The 20,804-nt window shown below is 43.8% G+C and overlaps 2 protein-coding genes across 2 annotated transcripts in view; one reads left to right on the top strand and one right to left on the bottom strand.

Annotated features, from left to right (window-relative positions):
- Nucleotides 1–15,235, top strand: part of LOC112458945 — a 33,320-nt gene extending 18,085 nt beyond the window's left edge. Inside the window, exons 2-3 of the mRNA XM_025022786.1 lie at nucleotides 12,402–13,897; nucleotides 14,102–15,235. Of these exons, the coding sequence (XP_024878554.1) occupies nucleotides 12,402–13,897; nucleotides 14,102–14,443 (1,838 nt within the window). The 3' untranslated portion in view covers nucleotides 14,444–15,235. The remainder of the gene's footprint in view (nucleotides 1–12,401; nucleotides 13,898–14,101) is intronic.
- LOC112458944 lies at nucleotides 14,776–18,055 on the bottom strand. The gene is made up of 6 exons (XM_025022785.1): nucleotides 17,141–18,055; nucleotides 16,101–16,382; nucleotides 15,927–16,009; nucleotides 15,633–15,836; nucleotides 15,475–15,555; nucleotides 14,776–14,805 (listed from the first exon to the last, which is right to left on the bottom strand). The coding sequence occupies exons 1-6, from the start codon at nucleotides 17,274–17,276 to the stop codon at nucleotides 14,776–14,778; spliced, it is 816 nt and encodes a 271-aa protein (XP_024878553.1). The 5' UTR covers nucleotides 17,277–18,055.
- Nucleotides 18,056–20,804: the final 2,749 nt, after the last annotated feature.

Here is a 20,804-nt window from a genome sequence, read left to right as displayed (position 1 = left end):
ATTTTCATTGTTCGATTTTAATCTTCGGCCGTATTGCACCCGAGAGGAAAGCAGGTGCCATAAAAACAAAGAAAAGAAGAGAAGAAGCAACCTTTAGTATATTTCATGCGATGTTGTTTCAATCGCGGCGAAATTTCTCAGCGAATCAAATACATACATCTTATTCGAGATTTTTAAGCGAAAACGCGAGATCGCATCCAAAGATGAAATAACAGAGTGATTCGTAGAACGGTACGCAGGAAAATAATATATAAGGAACGACAACTCGAGGGTTTACGAGAATGAGTTAACGAGCCAGGGGATGGCAAGGAGAGGCTTAGTGGTAGTTGCGGAAGGCGCTAATTAGCTCCTAACGGGTATGTGAGTATAATTAATTGGCAATCTGCGCAAAACCGCGTATAGAAAACGCGCGCTGTTTCGTGGCAAGTAAATGCAGTTCCGCATTTTCATCTATTAATATTTAAGTTTTCGTATCGTGGCATTCAATTTTATTGACAATCAGTTCCGCAAGTACCGTAAATTCTCCTGCAAAAACAGCGAATCTGAGATCCTAAAAATCTACGAACTCGCAAATCACTTTGCTGGCGCGTTAATGCATCGTTGAACGACACGGCGCGCGGCGGCGTGACGTCGCGGGAAAAAAATGGCGAGGAAGTGATGTAATCGAACGTTCGCAATTGGCTATCGTCGTAAAAATCGGGCGACACGGGGAGGAGAAATATATAGCCCGCTTGAAAAACCAACGATCCGACGGCCGCCGTAAAATCCACGGACCAAGACCGTACACAAACTGGTCGTTGCTTTCTCCGGCAGGTTGTGTGTTACACCCATAAGTGATAAAGTGGCGAGACGACGCGAGCGTTTCGACTTTCTCGATACGCCGCGCGCGCGATACTCGCGTCAGACAAATCTTATTTGATTAACACGTGCCACGGCTAAAGAAAACCTTTTGTAACCGCATGAAAGAAAATGACCGACAATTTAGATATCTACGAGAAAATACAAACTCGCGAGAAAATACAAAGCTTAAAAAAAGGCAGATTTCTGATACTCGGACAAAAAAATTTTCGATTTATCTCATAAATCAGTCCGTCAGACTATTTGGTCATAAATTTAATAGCGTTCATCATGGTACACAGGCGAAATTTCGGCTAAATTGATAATACAATATAGGGGCAGGGGTTTCAAACCGGATTTTGCCGTGAGCGGTTAATGCGTTATATTATATAATCAAAATCGTCAAATCATTATTCACACAATTCCTATGTATAATTAATATCGCGGTTAATTGAAATCCTAGCAAAGGACAAAGACTATGCGAGAACGTTTAATGGAATTATAAGCTAAAGATGAGTCCCGTGATTGATCGGCGTTCATACAATTTGCATGCTCCTGAATCGCGCAGTGTGCATTTTATTGCATCGATCGTATTCTTTATCGAAAATCTTCTCTTATTTATTGTCTCGTTTCCGGATGCATGAAGCGGCCGAAAGGATGAAGTTGTACATTTAAAAGCAATGGCGGACGAGATGCAGTAGGAGCTCAGAAATGAAAAATAAAGCCGTCAGAGCGAAAGGACTGACAGTTTTGTTCTAACTGTTAATTAGTAATTGTTCAAAATATTAGCCATCGATGCGAGTAAAGAACAAGACTATCTCTGCGATTCTCATATCTTCTCACGAACTTAATTTCAAACCTTTATTAAACGCTCATAATTATTTCCAGAAAGAGAGAAAGAGAAAGAGAATTGGCATAAATTTAACAAATTTGTTACACATATCTTGTTAAAATATCAATCACCGATTAATATATTTTCCGAGAGAATTAATCTTTTACAATTCCGATTATATATAATAGAGAAAAGAGAGAAAATATAGTTGTTCCGTCCTCTTTCCAATATTTAATTGTTTAACTGCTCATACATTTAAATATTCAAATGGTGAAGCGGTTAAATATTGAAACAGTTCAATTCCCATTTATTCACCCGCACGCACAATGCTAAAACATGTACAAATATATAATATATATAATTGTCAAAAGGTTTTTTTTTTTTAATACAAATTATGCGGGAACGCGTACCTGCGGTGCACCGATGTGAATGGAACAAATGTCTGTACGGTACTAGATTCCCACTCGCGGAGAAACGCTTAACGTTATTATTTCCCATACAATGAAATAACTTGTAAACGAGGAACGCAGGTTAATTACAAGAGTAGTCGGCGATACTATCGCGAAACATCTCAAAGTACCGGTGTTTCTCTATGTTCTTATTTCTCATCACTCATTGCCGGCGCCAAACACTGTTCTCTAAGACGTAGTCTTTATCTCTGGCACACGTCAACCGTAACCGGTACGGTACGTACTAGCGTCGGTGGAACAAAGTTCGCATAATCGCAATATAGAGAGAGGCGACGACTAATGTGCTTAGCTTAGCGTAATACTCGTGCAAGGATTTTGAGAGCGTATTGAGACGGGCACGGAGCGGAGGCCCGGGTGTATTGCGGCGCATCGAGAGCGCGTAATCAGGGCATCCTGAGTACTCCTGAAGCGCAGCGGGGTAAATAAGAGAAACGCGGGAGGATCGAAGAGACGATAGAGCGAGACGGTGCAGGGGCGCGAGTTGCGGAGGAGAAAGGGGATTTCCGTCGTGCAAGCGATTATTCGTGACTTCGAATTAATAATCGATGTAGGAATTGTGTACGTATAACTAATAGAAGTTCCTGAACGCAGTAAGGAAGGTACACGAGAAAGAGGGAGAGAAAGGGAGATGCAAAGTTATGCGATGTATATGTACATGTATCTAGCCCGCGGACAAAGTTAGTAGATTCCCTATTCCCTATGGTCACTCGATCTATCGTGTGCGCGCAGCGCGCTCCGAGCTTATTGTTGTTCCGGATTGCGGAGATTTCTGCGCGGAGCTTCCTGTTCCGCCTGTTGCCATGAATATCTATTCAGGAAACGAGGCGGACGCGCGATCGGCAAGCAGGCGGTCTCTTCGCGTCTGTTGTCTCGTTGCAAACAGATCGAGCGGACTATCAATTCTCGCGAGACGCGCGACTCGAGAGCCGATTCGACGTGCTCAGACTCAGATTCGAGCAACATAGAGAATGCGGCTGGGAACGTACACCGGTGGACATGGAAAAAGAACATCAAGAACACTTTATCCTTATAATACTTGATAACGCTGTGTTCATTCGTACGATCGAGCACGGAAATCTTTATTGAGGGTACGTTAGCAGTGAATGTATCAGCCCTTCATGATGTTCTTCTTTTCCATGTCCCAGTGTAGATCGAAAGTTCGACGAACGAGACGCTCGAATAATTAATTTTGCCATTGCGTAATCGCGCAATCTTTTTTTATGTACGTTTCGGGATTAAAGTGCAACTGCTGGGAACAAAAAATGTCATGGCAAACCGGCAAAATGGGAAGTTTAACGATGGAATGTAATTAAAAAGCACCTCATTTACCTAAAACGTCGCATGTTTAGTTGCTTCTCGCTTTCGTATATTTTCTTACTTGACGGCGCGCAAATATTCGCGATCGCTTTTGGAACGTGAAATTACCGCGCATTAATTACAGTAATAGATTGAAGAGAAATATCTATGTGTGTATGTATGTTGAATAATCAAGACGTTTAATCTGTTATATGTATCTTTATCATTCTTGTAATTATTATTTATCTGTCGTTTCGTTTCGCTTGCTTGGAAAGGAATGCCTTGCAAAATGCGTTCATGTAATTTGCAACTGCCAGCGGATTTATGTCGCGAAGAGAAAGAGAAAGGACCGGGCGCATTAATAAAGATTAATTGTGATGAGCTTTTATTATACGTTCAGGGTAACGTAACAAAATATTTAAAAATACGTAACACGCGCGAGTCGCTCGCCCGTGCTGCTGCTATAACGCGCTTTCCTGCTCACCGATGCATTTAGAACGTCACTCAATGATCTCCGAAAAAATTCTCCTATGCATTCTTGAAACAGTCATTGTGCAGTCGGTTGAATATTTTAACACCGATATTATTTGTACGGTTGTCGTAACATACATAGAAAGTACCATCGTAACGCAGGCTTAAAGATTAAATACTAAACGCTTAATCCTCAATTAGCACACCTCGGTTGGGCCACCTCAAATGCCACACTAGTGCGATTTTGACAACTTTTAACTGTCGTATTTCTGTCATTTTTAATAAAAATTTATGTAAAATTTCCCTGGCAATCGAGAAGTGCACTTTATTTCAGGAAAAAGAAATGATTTTTATATGAAAAATTGAAATATATAAAGTTCTGAACAAAAAAAAGTGGTGCGAATTAGCACATGTGTGCTAATTGAGGGTTAATAATGAGAACTTTGGGATTTCTGTTATCTAGACATTTAATCTATTATTTAATCTACTTATTTGCGTGCAATTTCTCCTAACAAAATCGACAATGCGTGCGTGTGTATCTTGTTTCATTTTGGTCTCTAACATTTCGACTTTAAGTTGACGATTGTATGTAACCTAGTAATGCAACTCCGAGATAACATTAGTCTCGATGCCTCGCAAACGCGAGAAACGTATACTCCTGTCATTCTGATAACCAGAAGCAGATCGCATCACGAGTGTTAACGTCGTTAGATCCGACTTGCGAGATGTCTGCGAGGCGCGAAAGTCGTTCCAAAGATCGTAACGAGAGCGGACAAGCCGTCGTTGTTGCGTTTGTAATTTCAACGCTCGAGGCGACGACGTCCGACGTCGTGCCTGGTTGAAACGGGAACTGCTCACTCAAGTGTAAAGAGTTTCCGGTGAAATGTTGTTAGATGCTGAATACCAATACCGAAATCACGTATGTGGTTCCTGTACACGTCGATGGGAGAACTTTTGGAGTGCTATTTTATGCGTTGAACAAGCACGTTCTAACTAAACGGACAAGCTGTTTCTAATCAAATAAAAAGAAAAACGAAGAAAATTAGCGTGCTAAGATTTATAACAATAAAAGTAGAGCAAGAATCTTATCTAGTTATGCGGAGTTGAGAACGGGTTTTTTACGGAAATTAAGACTCGATTATCCTTTCGTTACTAAATTCCGTGAAATCTTGTCGATCGCGAGGATCGTCCTTTTACCGTCAAAGTAGTAAAACTATCTCCGCCTTATACATCGCCTCTGTATAGCGCAAATTCTTTAGCAAACACGGTATAAAGATGACTTTCAAAGCATTCTGGTAGAAGAGGAGAGGTATCACGGTTTGCTCGGCAGGTCAAAGGATCGACTTTTAGTGGAACTGTCGAGGATCAGGAAGGGTTAAGCGAGCGCGGGGTGTGTACCATAATACGAATTGGAAATCCACGCGGGGACGGAAAATAGTGGTCGAGGGCTTAATATGATTTATATGAGCTTCGCCATAATCTGATTCCTGGAAAGAGCGATATCGCAGCTTGATGATGTATACTGTTAATTAAATAGGTATTATCTGAATGACTGCGTTCCTATTTCCCGTTATTCCTCCGCACAGATTCACCCTCGAGAAAATAATTATATCAACCGCAATAATGAAAGACAATTAGTATTTGCTGATTAGTATTTGTGTTTATTAGACCACCGTGCGCTATTAATATGTGCTCATCAAACGTTCGCATTAACTATATATGACGAGAGCGTGCACATGTGCGGAAATAACCCTTAGAGAATAAGCGAATCGTCCGAATAAAAATCTCATTGAAAAAAAGAAATCTATTCCAAAAGGCTCGATTTTCTCTCGCGTATGCCGCTTTATTGCATTATTAAACGTTTTAACAGAAATTTTATATGAGCAGCGCGCGAGCAGCGGCCAATAAGACTGAACGCGCAGAATCGATTTAAATTTACGGAATACTTGGACCGAATAGTTGAAATTATTCGGCCAAATGAACGAGTTGTCCGAAAATCTCGAATAATTGCGGTGGTGGATACAGTAGGTGATTCTACGTTTCAGTGAACTTGAACAATATTACAGCAAAACTACTAGATATTTCAGTGAAAACATTCATATTTTTGCAAAATTTCGATTAAAATTTCAGAATCTCTGACAATTACAATTTCAATCTTTAAACTCTTTTACTTTTAAGTCTTTCAAATATGTAATATGCTTGTTAGATCGCGCTCGAGAACAATTTTTAAAACTTTTATTGCTGAATCTCAACGACGCGGCGACGAGTAGAATTTATTTTCGCGCAATGAAACATTTTTCACGCAATACGGAACAATTTCCATATAGCTGGAGTCTCTATCGATGTTGAGCATCGAATTCCCTTCTGGAAACACCGCGATTTCCATTGAAACGTTTCCTTTGTGCCACGGCAAACACGAAGATTTTCAGACTTGAGCTAATGAATTTAATGCTCCAGCCTGCACCCGTGTTTCCCGTCGCGGTTTATAGTGTACAATGTAAACATGTATGCGGCCATTTGGAGAGTTCATTAGCGACACATGCAACCTATTACTATTCTTCGGGGTTGCTGCATTTGCGACGCAACAGCGAGTCGGTCTTTGAACGTATCCCGATCCTCGAGGGGAAAACAGAGGCGTTTCCCTTGAATCGATTGATTTCGCTCGATTGTACAGACGAACAATACGCGAACAAAAGGCGGGCAAACGAAGATTAATACAATGTACCCACACGAGCGATAATAGCGCGCGTATTTGCTTCCTTTTCTTCAACGTCATTGTTGTTACGTGTACTTTTTCTCTCACAGTTCCGCATCCGCGTTTTTTTCTCCTGATCAAAGCTACAAAATTCGCTTTGCCCAAAGCAAAAGCATATTTTGATTTTACGATATTGTTTCGCGATCGTACATGAATGCCTTGCACATTATGAGTCACTTCAATTTAAATTTTTCTCGAATTAATGGATCATTGAATTTTTAAGGTACATCAAATTTCGTTTTTCTAATGCATAAAAGAGAAAGGTACGAAAATCTCGGAAAATTCGAACTCGTAATACGAATTGAGGGTCAACGTTAAGAAGTGTCAGATGTCAGAATGATTAATCGCGCGAGAAGCCCGTTTACTTAGAAGCAAACCGGTTATCTGTTGATGTTTAAATAAACGTTTGGATATTTCCCGCTAAATTATTAGAGCGGAAAAGTTTATTTAATCATCGTTTCGATAGGAAACAGTTTCTGTTTAATTGACGTTTGCACGATCTGATTTGACCGAGCTAATTAATCGAATTGATCGCAGCACGCCAAAAAATAAATCAAACAGCAATCGTGAAAGCTATAATAATACGACAATCACGAAATAACTATAGTTTTTCATATACTTATATTGTTAAAAGTTCAAACCATCTCCATTTTCAAAATTCCAAAGGGAGCTTGAAATCCAAAAATTTGGAGATTCTTTTCCTGACGTCAAACAAAAACACACCGATACAAATGTCTCTAAAGCAATGGCATGTCTCGGAAAGAGCTCCCGATGTTTCGAGATGCTCAAAAATTTTCCATCCCACCCTTAATGACACCCACGAGTGTTATTCCGCACGGCGGCAGGGACCTCTTGCTATCTCCGTACCGACTTCCACGCTCCGTGCCGCAAGGCATCCAAATGATATATGGCGTTTCCCATTCTAACTTACATTTCCTGCAGCCGTTCTTGTTCCGTCCAATTTCACACGCTTTGTATCCCCTTAAGGTCCAGTACCGGTTACAACGGACCGCAGTGCGGTGCGGTACGATGCGGTAATAGAGAAGACCCCGCCGCCGCCGGCGCATTTGCATCCGCAGAATTCTCCGGTCGAATCGCTCGACCCTGCCGCGCCCCGTGCCCGGGCACGGGCAGGGGCAGGAGCAGGGGCGACCTGGCCCGCGGCATCGAAACGCGACGAACCCTCGTATGCGCCCGAGTGTCATTACGCGGCTCGTTTTCCGGCTTTAATTAAATGACGTGCAAAATGCGCGCGGCACGCCCACGCTTCTCTGAATTTCCGGAAAGCCCCTGCGTATGCTGAGGCAGGTCAACCGTAAACCAGAAACATTGTGCCGCGCTGCACGTTTAATACGACGGTACGTATTAATGCGCAACCAGCAGCAGCGTACGCGTGAATTTCAAATACGATATCATATTATTCCGGAAAATTTTTCCATCGCAACGTCGCCCTCTCGCTCCCGAGATAATCGAAGAGAGGAAGAGAGAAAGAGAGATCATCTTCGTACATGATATAAGATACGACCGCATGAGAAACGTGATTCCGCGTAAGAAAACATCGCAGCAGTAAGTGACAGCACTTTGCCACATTATATCCTGCCGTACATTTTTATGATTATAAAGCGTTCAGTTAGAAACCAAGTTTTTCGCCATTCGGCCCATTTAATAACTAAAATTTAATTTCATATTTCTTTATACGACGTTGCAAAAAGAATTCATTATTTACAGAAATTCTAAGAAAATAGATATTCGTCAGTTATTCAGTGTTGATCCAAATGTTTGAAGAAATATACAAAGAACATAGACAGAAAATTGCTATACTATATTATCCAATCATTATACTACATATATATTATACAATATAATTGTTTAGTGTCTTCTTTTTAAATTTAAATAATATATAAAAATTGTGAATGCGTGAGATACTCTGTACGAATTACACCATTAAATTTGCATATAAAACTCCAAAAATAAATAGAATAATAGATGTGTGGTTCATAAAATTAAAAACGTAATTTTAAGTAACGAATAAAATGGATTTTTCGCATGTCACTGCTTCTTTCTGTGTATACATTAAAATTGCTTCAATTATTAGTCTAATAAATCGTAAAATGATAAATTCATTGATATCGGCAGAAACTCTTCGAAACTGTGTATTTCGATTCCGTGACTTTCGCGCAACGCCATGTTTCTCCGGTGTCGAGTGAGAGAGTCGCGATATTTCACTCATTAAGAATTTTCAAGGATGAAAAATGGCTTTATTTTCTAGCGCATATTGCCACCCCTCGACGCGACGGGCCCTTCGTCTCGCGCGTGTGCAATAAATAAAGTGACGGTCACAGTAATTTCAGCCACGCACGATTGGGAGCTCCGACGGTTTCCCGCCCGGGCACACGGTCGGTATTAATTATTCGTAGGTGTTAGTTTTTGCTGAATGCAGCGTTCCACATTACGAATGTCGCGAGCGTACCGAGCAAGAGTGATGAGGAGCAAGGCGATGCATGTTCTTTACTACCGAAAACTGCACATCGCCGCGAAAACATACATCACCCACGTTCTCCGCTTCGAAGTTTGTGGATGACAAGTTGTCGAAAATTAATTAAATATCACGCGTTCGGGGAAGGAGGGAAACATGGATTGTCGCGTAATTAAATTCTAGTATTTTTCTACATAATATTCGGCTGTCTCGTGTCGAGTGTTCGAATGGCGAAAGGCTTAACCGAGAACAACGCGGCGTACATATTCCAGCCGCGTCTGTGCCTCGCGGTTCTCTCCCTCATATCGCATCCGTCGAGCAACCAAGTCACGCGCGTTCGAAATAACGTAATCCGAGAGACCAATACATGCCAATTAATATTCCGTATCGGGCTACCATACCGACAGATCGGTACGAGATCCGACGCGTCGTACTTCCGCATGATACAACAATGGGCGTTGCACAACGCAGCTCGAGTTCGAGTTAGAATTTCGCCAGTCGAACAGACATTGTCGCGGGGACAAAGATAGAGAACAGTGAAAAGTAGATCCGGGGCGGCGAAACTATCGGCGATGACTTGGGAAAAAGGAAGCAGCCCTGCATCGCTTTCGTCTGGCTGAGATCCAATTCGAAGAACAATTGTTTTTCGTTGTGGCTGACGGTAAAAGTGAAAAAGTTTATCGCGTCGTTCGATTCGTTTGTCGCGAGACCAGAGTCTACTCTGTAACAAACTCAGGCGTTGTCATAATTTAGTTTTATATTAGGCGGTCTCAATTTTGTCGCTACACACAGTTTTTCGACAATATAATTCTCTTTTTAAGCTAAGCACTCGAGTGTTGCCAGATAACGCGTAAGATTTCCATGATATTCCCCCAGTGCGGTTGATTCGTTTAACGGAACACAGACGAGATTTCCTTTGATTCGGACTTAAACATCTCAAGGTGGATTTGCGCGAGAAATCCAACGTCTCCGCATCCGTGTCCTTTTGTGCGTAGATATAGAAAACGCATTTCGCGAGCGAATGTCGTGTCGCGCTTTGAAAATTTTCAAGACGAGCTTCTCTCAGATCGGGCACACGCGCGCCTTCCGAATTTTTCAATCACGTTTAGCGCTGACAGGATTAATAAAGCGCGCCGAGCCGTGTTCCATGCCGCGCCGCACCGCGCCGCAACGCGAGCGGAGTTTCCAGACTCATTTCATGCAGAATCGAATTGGATTTCCAGGTCGGGACCGGTGTGTATAACCGTGTGTAATCCACGAGAGGGCGAAAGAGGCGGATATGAAGATAGATAGAGAGGGAGTAATATGCGGCTGGAATGCACGTCCCTTTGATGTGCGACTCGTGGAGCGCCGCGACGCTCTTTCAGCGAACGCGCTGCACTTTGTTACATCGACGCTAAATAATCGGTTTATAAAAATTCATGGCCAGTCTAGTGAGGTGGGTTTATATCTGGCACCACTCGGGCCCGCGCGCACGGTTCCTTCACTATTTCACATCTCCTCCCTATTCCCTTCGCATCTCTCGTACCGCAATATCGCCAGCCGGACGATATGACGAGAGCTCGCAAATTAAAAAAGGGCGAGGATATATTCGTAGAATATTATATAAGATAGAGTTTCTAGAGATAAAAGGTAGTCGAGAAAAATTATGTAAAAATTTATGATCCATTTAATTTTCCCAAACTTGACATTTCTCGATAAAAGATCGAAGAATTTCTAGTTTTATTAATTTAATTTAATAAACCGTCTCATCCACATCAGAAAATATAACATTTCATGATGTGTGGATACGTAATATCCACACATATGACCACACATATGAAGAAAATATTGTGGTTTAACGTGATTATATCGTTGTTATCAAACGGTAGAAAATTAAACGATATATGATAAAATTATTCAGGTAGAAACAATATGCGTGCGCGTGTGTATATACGTGCTAGCACGCTCAATAAGATAGTGGTGATATAGCCAATTGCTCCCGCAGGAGAATGCACCGCGCTGTATGGTGGATAAATAGGGTCCCATTGTTAGCCTCGATGATATACGCATATTTAGAATATTGTAATGTAGAGTTTAACTTTTCATAAATGATTCGTTCGTGGATGCAAATCGTAAAAAAAAAGTACGATTCTATAGAATCACGTCTTACGTCCATTTCTACCAATGTAAATGTAACTTTAATCTCGGTTTAGTTAATTTGTTATCTTTTTCTAGTTTTAAGAATTAGAAAAGGATAATAAGTAAGTTAAACCGAGATTAAAGTTAATCTACATTGGTAGAAATGGACATTAGACACAGTTTCACAAATGTCGGTTAACTTTTAACTTTAGATTAGCTCACTTTTCGTCTCTTTCTAAGGAGGACGTTAGAAGGAGACGAAGAGTGAGTTAATCTAAGGTTAAAAGTTAACCGACACTTGTGAAACTGGGCCTTAAGGTTTTTTCAGAGATGAATTTTATCTGTTGCTGTCTTGCAACAAGGCGCGTATAACAAAGAGAATCAAAAAAGAGCTTTGTGACGATCCGCGGTGTCCCACGGAAAATACGTACACCTCTAATCGACTCCTCAAAAAGCCACCGTGCATCGTTATAACCGCATGTGCGATACACCCTCATCTCCTCCCCTCGACCCCAGAAACGTGCGAGGTAACGCACGCGTACCGCTCGCTCCACCCGCGTGAAATTAAATTAGAAGGAAAATATTCGGAGAGCCGGCCAGCGCTTTTGTACGTGCGGCGAGATAGCAAGAGATAAAGGCCGCGTGTGTTAGACGCATGCGTGCGTGTATCGGTGTTCCCGGTGGCGGAGGATATATTCGCGCTGGCACGTTCGAGTGGCGCAACCGCTAAAAACGTACCAATCCACCCCCGCCGCCCCCAGCTCTATCGTCCGTTCAATCTTCAACCCTCAACCGTATTCCCTTTCCCCACGATTCGTCTTTGTCGGGAACGTTTCAGACATACCGCGTTATCTCTCATTCTCTTTTCGCATTCTTCCGCACGCGGTTGTTCGTGCAATCGCGGCGATGCATCGAAAACGCAACGAGACAATGCTGCCCCGTGCGAATCGGTACGAGTTTTAAATAGCTCGAGAGCTGATTTAATTATGTCACGCGTATAATGTTTTTTTTTTTTTTAAACGTAATAACACGAATATAAGCGCATCTTCGTTTAAGTCCCCATCAAGTGGTTTATTAGTTTATTTCAATCGCGCTGTTAAATTCGTTCAAAAATCGATACAAAGCGACTTTTCTCGGTTGCAGTTCTCTTGATGCGAGGCTTGGAAGCATCAGAACCGGCAAAGTCGAACGCGACCAGTGCTATTTCGGAGGACGACGGAGATGACTTCCTGGCAAACATGAACCTGACGACGTTCAAGGAAAGATACCGAAGATTGATACCCTACATGACTTTTTACGTCGCCAACAATTACCTGAACGCTCAGGCCGCGTTGGGGCAAAATTATGCAGACGAGCTGTCGGGCACCCTGCTCCGAAAACCTCCGTCGCAGCAACACCCTCTAACTCGGCTCGTTGACGTGCCGAGGAGGGGCGGTAATAGGTACCGTGTCAACTCACCCGACGAAGACAAGAAATTCGTCCCGTCCGTGCAATTCGATCCCAGAAACATCGGAGGCGATAACGATTACTTCGCGCCGGTCAAGTACAACACCAAGATCAACTATGCCGAGTACTCTACCCCGTCCTATCAGCTCTACCAGGTGCAAAAGACCTATCCCGAAATTACCACGCCTGTCAGTCATATCTTGAACAAGGAAAATCGATACTTCATTACCGCGAGACCCCCGCAACCCTCTGCTCCCGTGATCAAGAAACCGCTGTTCGGCAACCTGCAGGACGATTACGATCAGGATTACACGGCGAAGCCGAACATCGCTGTTAATTATCCCACTAAGGAATTTGGGGGACTGCGATACATTCCGGTGCACGCCAACGTGCAGCAGCAGCAGTCAGTAAAGCCGTCAGTCTCGTTTTATCGGAAGCCGAGTGTGAATCTGAACAATCTGATCGAGAGTTTCCAATTGTCCGAGCGACTGCCGGAAACGCTGAACAAAGACAACCTCGACAGCAGCATCAAAACGCTCATTGAGATTCTTAATATCCTGCACAATACGCGGCAGGAAAATTTCCCGCAGCCGCAAGGACCCCCGTTACCGCCACCATCGCCGCCCAGATTGATCGGCTACGATGTTTACAAGCCGAAAATATATACGCGGCCGAAAGTGGTCACCGAGACGAGATTTCAAGTGACACCGAGCCCTCTGATAATCACCAACGATCCCGAACGATACAAGACGACGGACGACACTCAGATTAAATCGTCGTTACAGTCGGATTACAACTTAAATCATGTGAAGGACGAAAAGGTGGAGTATTACATCCCTTACGTTCAGGACATCTCGAGCAAACACAAGCAACAAGGACTCAAGCCAACTCCTAGTGTTTCCACCACCGAGCACTCGTACGAGATCACGGAAGACTTGAGCGACGATATTCTGCAGGACGAACGGTACACCCTGCCGATTTCCACCGAGGCGTCCACGAGTCAGGAATACGTATCGCCGAACGAAGTTACACGCCCGGGGCCGAAAATGCCGCTGCCGGCATTAAAATACGGCGCGACGCGCGGAAAACCCAACGTCGATTACCCGGCGTACGCGAATATACCGCAAACTAAATTCAGTTGCAAAGATCAAAGATACAAGGGATTTTTCGGCGACCCAGCGACCGGATGCCAAGTATGTATACTGCAATTAGTGAAAATATTATAATTTATTCTCAAACGAGTCTATAAAATATTCTAAACAATTTTTTTACATTTACAAATCTCCCTACTTTTTCCACAATCTCTTTTGATTCTTAAATTTAATATCCGCGTGATTTTATATTATACGAGATATTAATTTCTAGAATTGTGTTTAATACGATAATATTGTTCTTAGGTCTGGCATTACTGCGATCTGAATGGCGGCAAATCGTCATTCTTATGTCCGAACGGCACAATATTCAGCCAGGTAGCATTGACTTGCGACTGGTGGTTCAACGTAAAGTGCGAAACGACTACTCAATTATATGTGCTAAATGAACGACTGTATAAATACATCCTGCCAATTATGCCCAAATTCCCCGAGGATTTCACCGGCCCGGAAGTAGATCGATACTTGGAGCTCAAGTTCAAGGAGATGGAGGCAAAAATGAAGGAAAAGAAGCTGAAGAAACAGCAAGAGGAGAAGAGCAAGCACAAGAGCAAGTCGCAAACGGTGAACGACGAGGAAGACGCGTAATTCAAGCGTTATGTGCTAAATAACTTAGTCTTAATATATAATACCTGACTCGTTGCCATTATAATGAAAAGCAAAAATATGTCGCGGGTTTTAAGGCCACAACTCTGGTAGTAAATGAGCCTTGCAACCTCGGAAAAGTGCAATATGTATATGATAGAGTTACATGTGATTTAAGCATAGAGTAAATCACATTACGCGTAAAATAAGTTAGATTATCTCACGGTCTTTGTACGGGTATGAAATGGCTGATGATATTAAGTATTTCTTATATCCCCTCTAGTCATATGCGTATACTATTGTGTACTATTTATCACGAAAAATGCCCGCCTGCCTTACGGAGCCTTTATTTCTTTCGGTCTGTACTAGAATGATCCAATTGAGTCATAAATTTCAGTCATGATAAGTCATAAAGCAGATAACAGATAACCTGTTTTTCCAAATAGCATTAATACTACTAATGAACCTAAATGACACTCTCTCTAATACATTGGTTATAATTATAGTCAAAAATTAAATGTTTTACTAAAAGTCATTTATGATTCGATTATTAATATTCAATATAAATTCCTATAACTGTGCAATTCTAAATGGCACACAATTTGTACATCTCAATAGCAAAGGACATAAATAGTAACACTATAATTAATATCACATAGAAAAATTAGATAGGTCTCGCCATTTATCTATAACCATTTTCCACCCAGTCGATATATAAAATATGATATCTCAATTTGTATATGATTTTATACGATATTTAAAATATGCGCTTCTATTATGTATCTGCGAGAATATGACTAGAATACTTAATTTATAATTTATCAGAAATCATTAAAAAAATAAACCACGTTAAAATAGTGAGCGATATATTCGAGCTATCGCCAAATGACCATACGTTAATCTTTCTACGCGTACCTAATGTTTTGTTAAAAGTATTAATAAATATTTATTTATCATTTCCTGGCATATACATCTCGTAGTAATTGAGCGAGTTCCTCGCCAGAAAAAAATATTTAATAAACATGCGGACTTACCTCTTTTGTCTGGCAAACTCGCAGCAGCGTTTCCTCGATATGCATGTAAGTCTCGTTGAACTCGGGCAGCAGGGTCTTGTTCTGCCAATAAAATAGAAATCGTTTAAGTTTCTCGCAATAATATGTAATAAATCATAATTTGAACAATATTAACCAACCTTTTCTGATAATGGCACGAAATGGTGCAGTTTGTGTAAGAGCAATGTGCAATTTGAACAACAGGCCACACAACAGTCATTGCAAAAATAGCCTAGCATTTCGGAGCATGTTGGCGAACAACTATTCAACATATCGGAAGGACTGCCAGGGCCCCCATCATGTATCGGGATCTGTGTGTGATTCTGCAATGCCCTTCCATGAATCTAAAAACAAAAGTAGAACCAAAGTCGTTAAGATATTATGAATATAATCCGTTTGATTATAAATATTTTGTTTGTGATATGCCAATTTACTTTTGAATAGCAGCAGTAACAATAAGGAACCATGCATTGCGGACAGTTTACATTAGCTTGATTCCCACATTCATGGCAACATCCTATAACCAAAAATATATGTTAACCACATGTTCACTTTCTTCTTCAGAAAAGTTAATTTACTTCATCAGTTAATGTACTACGTTCTCTAACCTTGCTTCGCTATCTGACGTAACTGTGTAGATAATTTGTGACAAAATAGAAACTCTTCATCATCATTTTCCAATGGACGATGGTAGGACGAAACAATCAGTCCTAGTGTATATAAATTCAAGGGAAGCAGGCGCTTGGAACCATTTTCCAGATCAGTTTTACACTCAGGACAAGTCTTAACTCTTTCTCTGTGGATACATTTATTGCATATTGGATGTCCACAATCCAATAACAAAGGTATCAGAGTTCCTTTCAATATCAACCCATTGAGATTCGATAGATCTGTAACAATTATGACAAAGATCTTTCTATTTTGATCTAATAAACAGTTTATTATAATTAATTGCACATACGAATAGTATATAAGCTACATAGTTTTTCACTATTATATTTAATAGAGCAACAGGATAGGAGAAAATGAAATATATACATCAGTTTTTATTAAAATATTATGACGTGCAAAATACAATTGATATCTGCTATTAAAGTATTTTGATACAAAAGGATTTAACACTCTCAGGCTTCAATATCTAAAATAATGATTATATACTTTTTTTTTTTAAGAGAGAGGCATAAAAGTTGAAGCAAAATATAAACCACAAAACGCATTTATCTAATAAATTAGATATTTTACGATAAGTACTTAATTATTCCGTCACAAATATACGTGCGATAGCTTTGTGTGTCGCAAGCATAGAGTAAATACAGAGAAAAGGAATGTCCGAGTCGGCGAAGGTCTGCCTATGGAGCGACGGGCACATGGGATTCTAACCTCTCTAACGCGTGCTCCTCGTTCGCGCTGTACGATCGAAAAAAAGAAAACATTGTTCGCGAGCACGTTTACGTTTACCGGCATCGTGCGCGACACGCACCCCGGCGACATGCCGTCTCTCTCTCTCACGTGTCTCCTATATGAGCCGCGATTCAACGATTCCGGGTGCCGGCAAACTCGGTCGCGTTCGCCGGTGCGCCAATCAATAACGCGACGTCGCGACGTCGCGGCGTGGTGGGCCGCCCGTTGTATACATCGCGGCACTTACCTGGCACGTAAAACTTGCTCCTGCAGAGAACGCAGACCACGTTCCTCAGCTTCGTGCCGGGGACTCGGAACCACGACGGCAACAGCCTGCTGCTCGACGCTTTCGCGCGTGACATCTCCGCGACGGACGTGTACATCCTTGCGCGAGGAGTCGAGGACGAAGATCCCGAGCAAATTCCGACTTTCCGACGAGATCGACGAAACGACGACGCGGACACGGGGTCAACTGCGTGACGCGACACGCGTGAACCTCGTTTCAAACTGGCTACTCGCCGCCGCTCCGCCGCGTGTTTACCCGTCAACACTTGCTCGCACCTCGCACCACACAACTGTTATTATTTCTTGCCCACCCCTCCTCGAAGGCGACTGTTCTTCTGTTGTATCTGTCGATGTCGAAATATCAACGCGACCTGTGTTCGACAATCATCGACCGGTCGATGACGACACAAGGACAGCCGAGTCGCAGTCGTCCTGCGATACGACTACGCACTCGCGCGAAAGTTTAACGGAGTACTACTACGCATTTTAAAATGGCGGCGAATTATCGGAAACGATGTGTTTTACACGCAGCCAGCTTTTCTCTGGGAATTATTGTCTTGCCGGCTAGTCGACTATCTTTCGCGCTTAACGAGATTGAGGTGGTCCGATATGTGAATCTCTTCTTCGAAATACGAAAAATCAGCTGCGAGATTTTTAATCCTTGAGTGCGCAGCTTTGCATATAATGCAAAAGCGACTTTTCGATGCCTCGCGTACTTACTCTCTATATCTGTAAAGGACCTTCTCTGGCCCTTCTAGACTTTCTTTTCCTTCCGAATGGGAAAGTCTAGAAGTATTTTATTTATTCAGAATGCTACGAAAAATCGCGCGTTTCAGGGTTATATTGATCGCTCTTTGTTCTTATGCTTTATTTAATTAGCGGCTTCGTTAATTTAGCCGGTTGATATATCGATCGATAGAAATAAGAGTATTATAATTTACCGATTCTAGCACGTTGAGTGCCTATCTCGATTAATTGTGAGAATTTGGATTACGAATCCCTGATTTCCGAAGCGGAAAGTCGCTCCGTCGCGTCGCGTTTAACATCGGGCGTGAAATAAAATAAGTAGCAATTGACCAATCACGTCGAGCGTTTGGTATAAGTTCAAGTTATTAGATATTCTCAACTGTAATTGGTCAATTTGCGTATTGCGTATTACCAACAGACGAATATGTCATGAAATCTGCGAGTAGATATTTGGCGAAGAAAATACGCGATGATAAGGAATTTCTGCACTGATTTATACTTTGAAGTTTGGAAAGGAAGAAAGAGGGATTTATTTCAGGACGGCTCACGCAGTTTCTAACAACTTCGTACTACAAACCGAATCACAAGGTCAAGCGTACGTATTACTGAGACTTACGGAATTGTATTTAGACAGTGTATTTATCATCGATAAAGATCATATAAAGTGTATTTTTCAATTCACCTTGCATCGAAAACAGCAGAATTCACCAGTTTCGCCGAATTTGCGAGAGTCACGACGAATTCTCGATCGTTCTCGCCGCCGCGTCGGTCGGCGTCGCCGCGAAAAGGCGCGAATTCATTCGCGTCAGAGCGACGAATGAAGTTAGGCGAGTAGGCGACCGCTGCTGCTGCCTGGCGAGCGATCTACGCGGCTCGCTTCGCCTCGCGCGAGCGTACGTGCTACCGGAGTACCGGAGAGACGATCGGAGCCGGGGTCCGGAGCCCGGAGCTCGGATTCGCGATGGCAGATGACGCTACGATCCGATCGGCGCGGCGGCTTTGCCGAAAACGCAAAAAAGGGGTATGGATAAAGGCTAGGTAAGATAATAATGCGAGCGAGACGGCTGTGTATCCGCCTATAGGTCTAGGCGCGGCTCGCCCGGTCGCCGCGACCGGCCCGTTATGATCCCACCCAACTCGCCTGTGCGATCGCTCCAGCGAGCAGCAGACTCGCGCGGATCCTTCTCCTTCCGCTATGTCGGCTCCGCGTCCGTTCGTCCTGTCCTTCCCGGCCTCCCTCGACCCTCCGCGTCTTCGCGTCTCCCGTCTCCGCCTCCGCCACGCAACGCTGCGCCTTTCTCGCCGCGGCGCGTCGTTCGGAATTGTCCGTTGGCCGCGGACGCCGGGAATGCCGGGATGGAAATGCAACCTGAAAACCGCGCGTCACGCGCGAAATTCTCTCGCGTCATTAATAACGTCGAATGCTCGATTCCCGCCTGCCGTCTGTGCTTCTCTCTGCCGCGCTGTTGATCGATCGGCGCCCCGCGCCGTTCCGCGCCGCGTCGCTCCCGAGGCGCTTCGCCCGCTTTCGCGCTTCTCCGAAGAAACTTTTAAATTGAACTTTCAGTTAACAAATTCGCCGCCGTTAACGAATCAATTTCCTCCGGGTGAGATCTGTCTTCGGGGCGAGACGTGGCTGATTATCGGCATTATCGCCAGCCAAGAGGCCAGAGCGATCGCTATCGAGGCGTCATTTATTAAGCGCGTTCTCGCGAAACGGATCGCGCGAGCGCGCTCCGATATATATCTCCAGAAAGAAGATATATATATATATATTCGTTCGTCTCGTTACGTAAAACTCCGCTCCGAGTTGGCGAATAGCGGGGAAACGCGGATCTGACCGTCGCGCCGTGTCCTTTGGGCGCCGTGATCTCTTTACGTAATCGGCGCGGTCGGTCGCGATAGCGAGTCGCCCGTGCCGTCGCCGCGCTGTGTGTTGCCTGAAACAACAGTTCGCGCGCGGCCTCTCCGGACTAGGCGAGCGAGCGATGGAGCGGAGGCAAGGTCTAGGCTGGCTGGCATTCAAGGTCGCGTGCAGAGAGCGCAAAGCCCGGATCTATCCCCGCCCCAGATTTCTAGCGCCCTTCGCTCCTCGCTGTCACGCCGTCCCGCTCGCTCGTTTGCTCTCCCTCTCTCTCTCTCGTTCCCTCTCCCTCTCCCTCCCCCCCAGGAGCGGAGAAGTCCTCTTTTTCTCCGTCTCTCCTTCTCCTTCCGCCGCGACGCTCGCCGTCCCGCTTGGTCCCGCTCGGTCGCCCGCGAGCCGCGACCCGCCGCGCGCGTGCAACATCGATTTAGCCATAAAAATTCCCCGCGCGCTCGACTCTATCACTCGACTATTATTTCCTGCCCGGGACCGACGCGACGGCGTGAAGAGCGACGCGGCGCGGCGCGGTGCCGTGCCGTTCCGCTCCCGGAATTCTCCGCTCTGTAAATGCGCGCGGCGAAGGAGGTTCGGACTCCGCGGGGTCGTATGCACGCTATCGCGCCGCGCGAGGAACGAGGAAGCGCGCGGCGAGCGCGCGCAACGTCATCCGCGTCTCTTTCGCGGGTATATATGTGTGCGAGACACTGCGAGAGCGTGCTTGCGAGCGTGGAGAGGAGCGAGAAGGAGAGAGAGAGATAGAGAGAAAGAGATCGCGCGATTGAGAGCGTGCTCCGATAAGGAAACGAACGGAAGCGAGACAAGATTCTAGCTACGTCTCGAAAGGCGAATCTCGCGTTTCGCTCGCTCGCTCGCTCGCTCGCGAACTCGCCGGCTGCGAGGATGAAAGGGCGTATCAGCGATTAGATCCCGTTACGTACCACTACATCGACGAGACATTAGCGGGATTAGTCCTGTTCTACTCTCTGTCTCTGCTGCACAAGGCTGTTCGATGTTA

This window comes from Temnothorax curvispinosus, unplaced genomic scaffold (genome assembly GCF_003070985.1).
Source record: "Temnothorax curvispinosus isolate PA1 unplaced genomic scaffold, ASM307098v1 QBEX01009388.1, whole genome shotgun sequence".
Taxonomy (NCBI): Eukaryota; Metazoa; Arthropoda; class Insecta; order Hymenoptera; family Formicidae; genus Temnothorax; species Temnothorax curvispinosus.
This window is presented reverse-complemented; position numbering and strand designations above follow the sequence as displayed.

Coding starts and splice junctions, on each gene's coding strand:
- LOC112458944 (XM_025022785.1), bottom strand. CDS start 17,276: ATGTACACGTCCGTCGCGGAGATGTCACGCGCGAAAGCGTCGAGCAGC. Junction 16,010..16,100: donor ACGTCAGATAGCGAAGCAAG/GTTAGAGAACGT, acceptor TTTTGGTTATAG/GATGTTGCCATGAATGTGGG. Junction 14,806..15,474: donor GAGTTTGCCAGACAAAAGAG/GTAAGTCCGCAT, acceptor GGATCATTCTAG/TACAGACCGAAAGAAATAAA.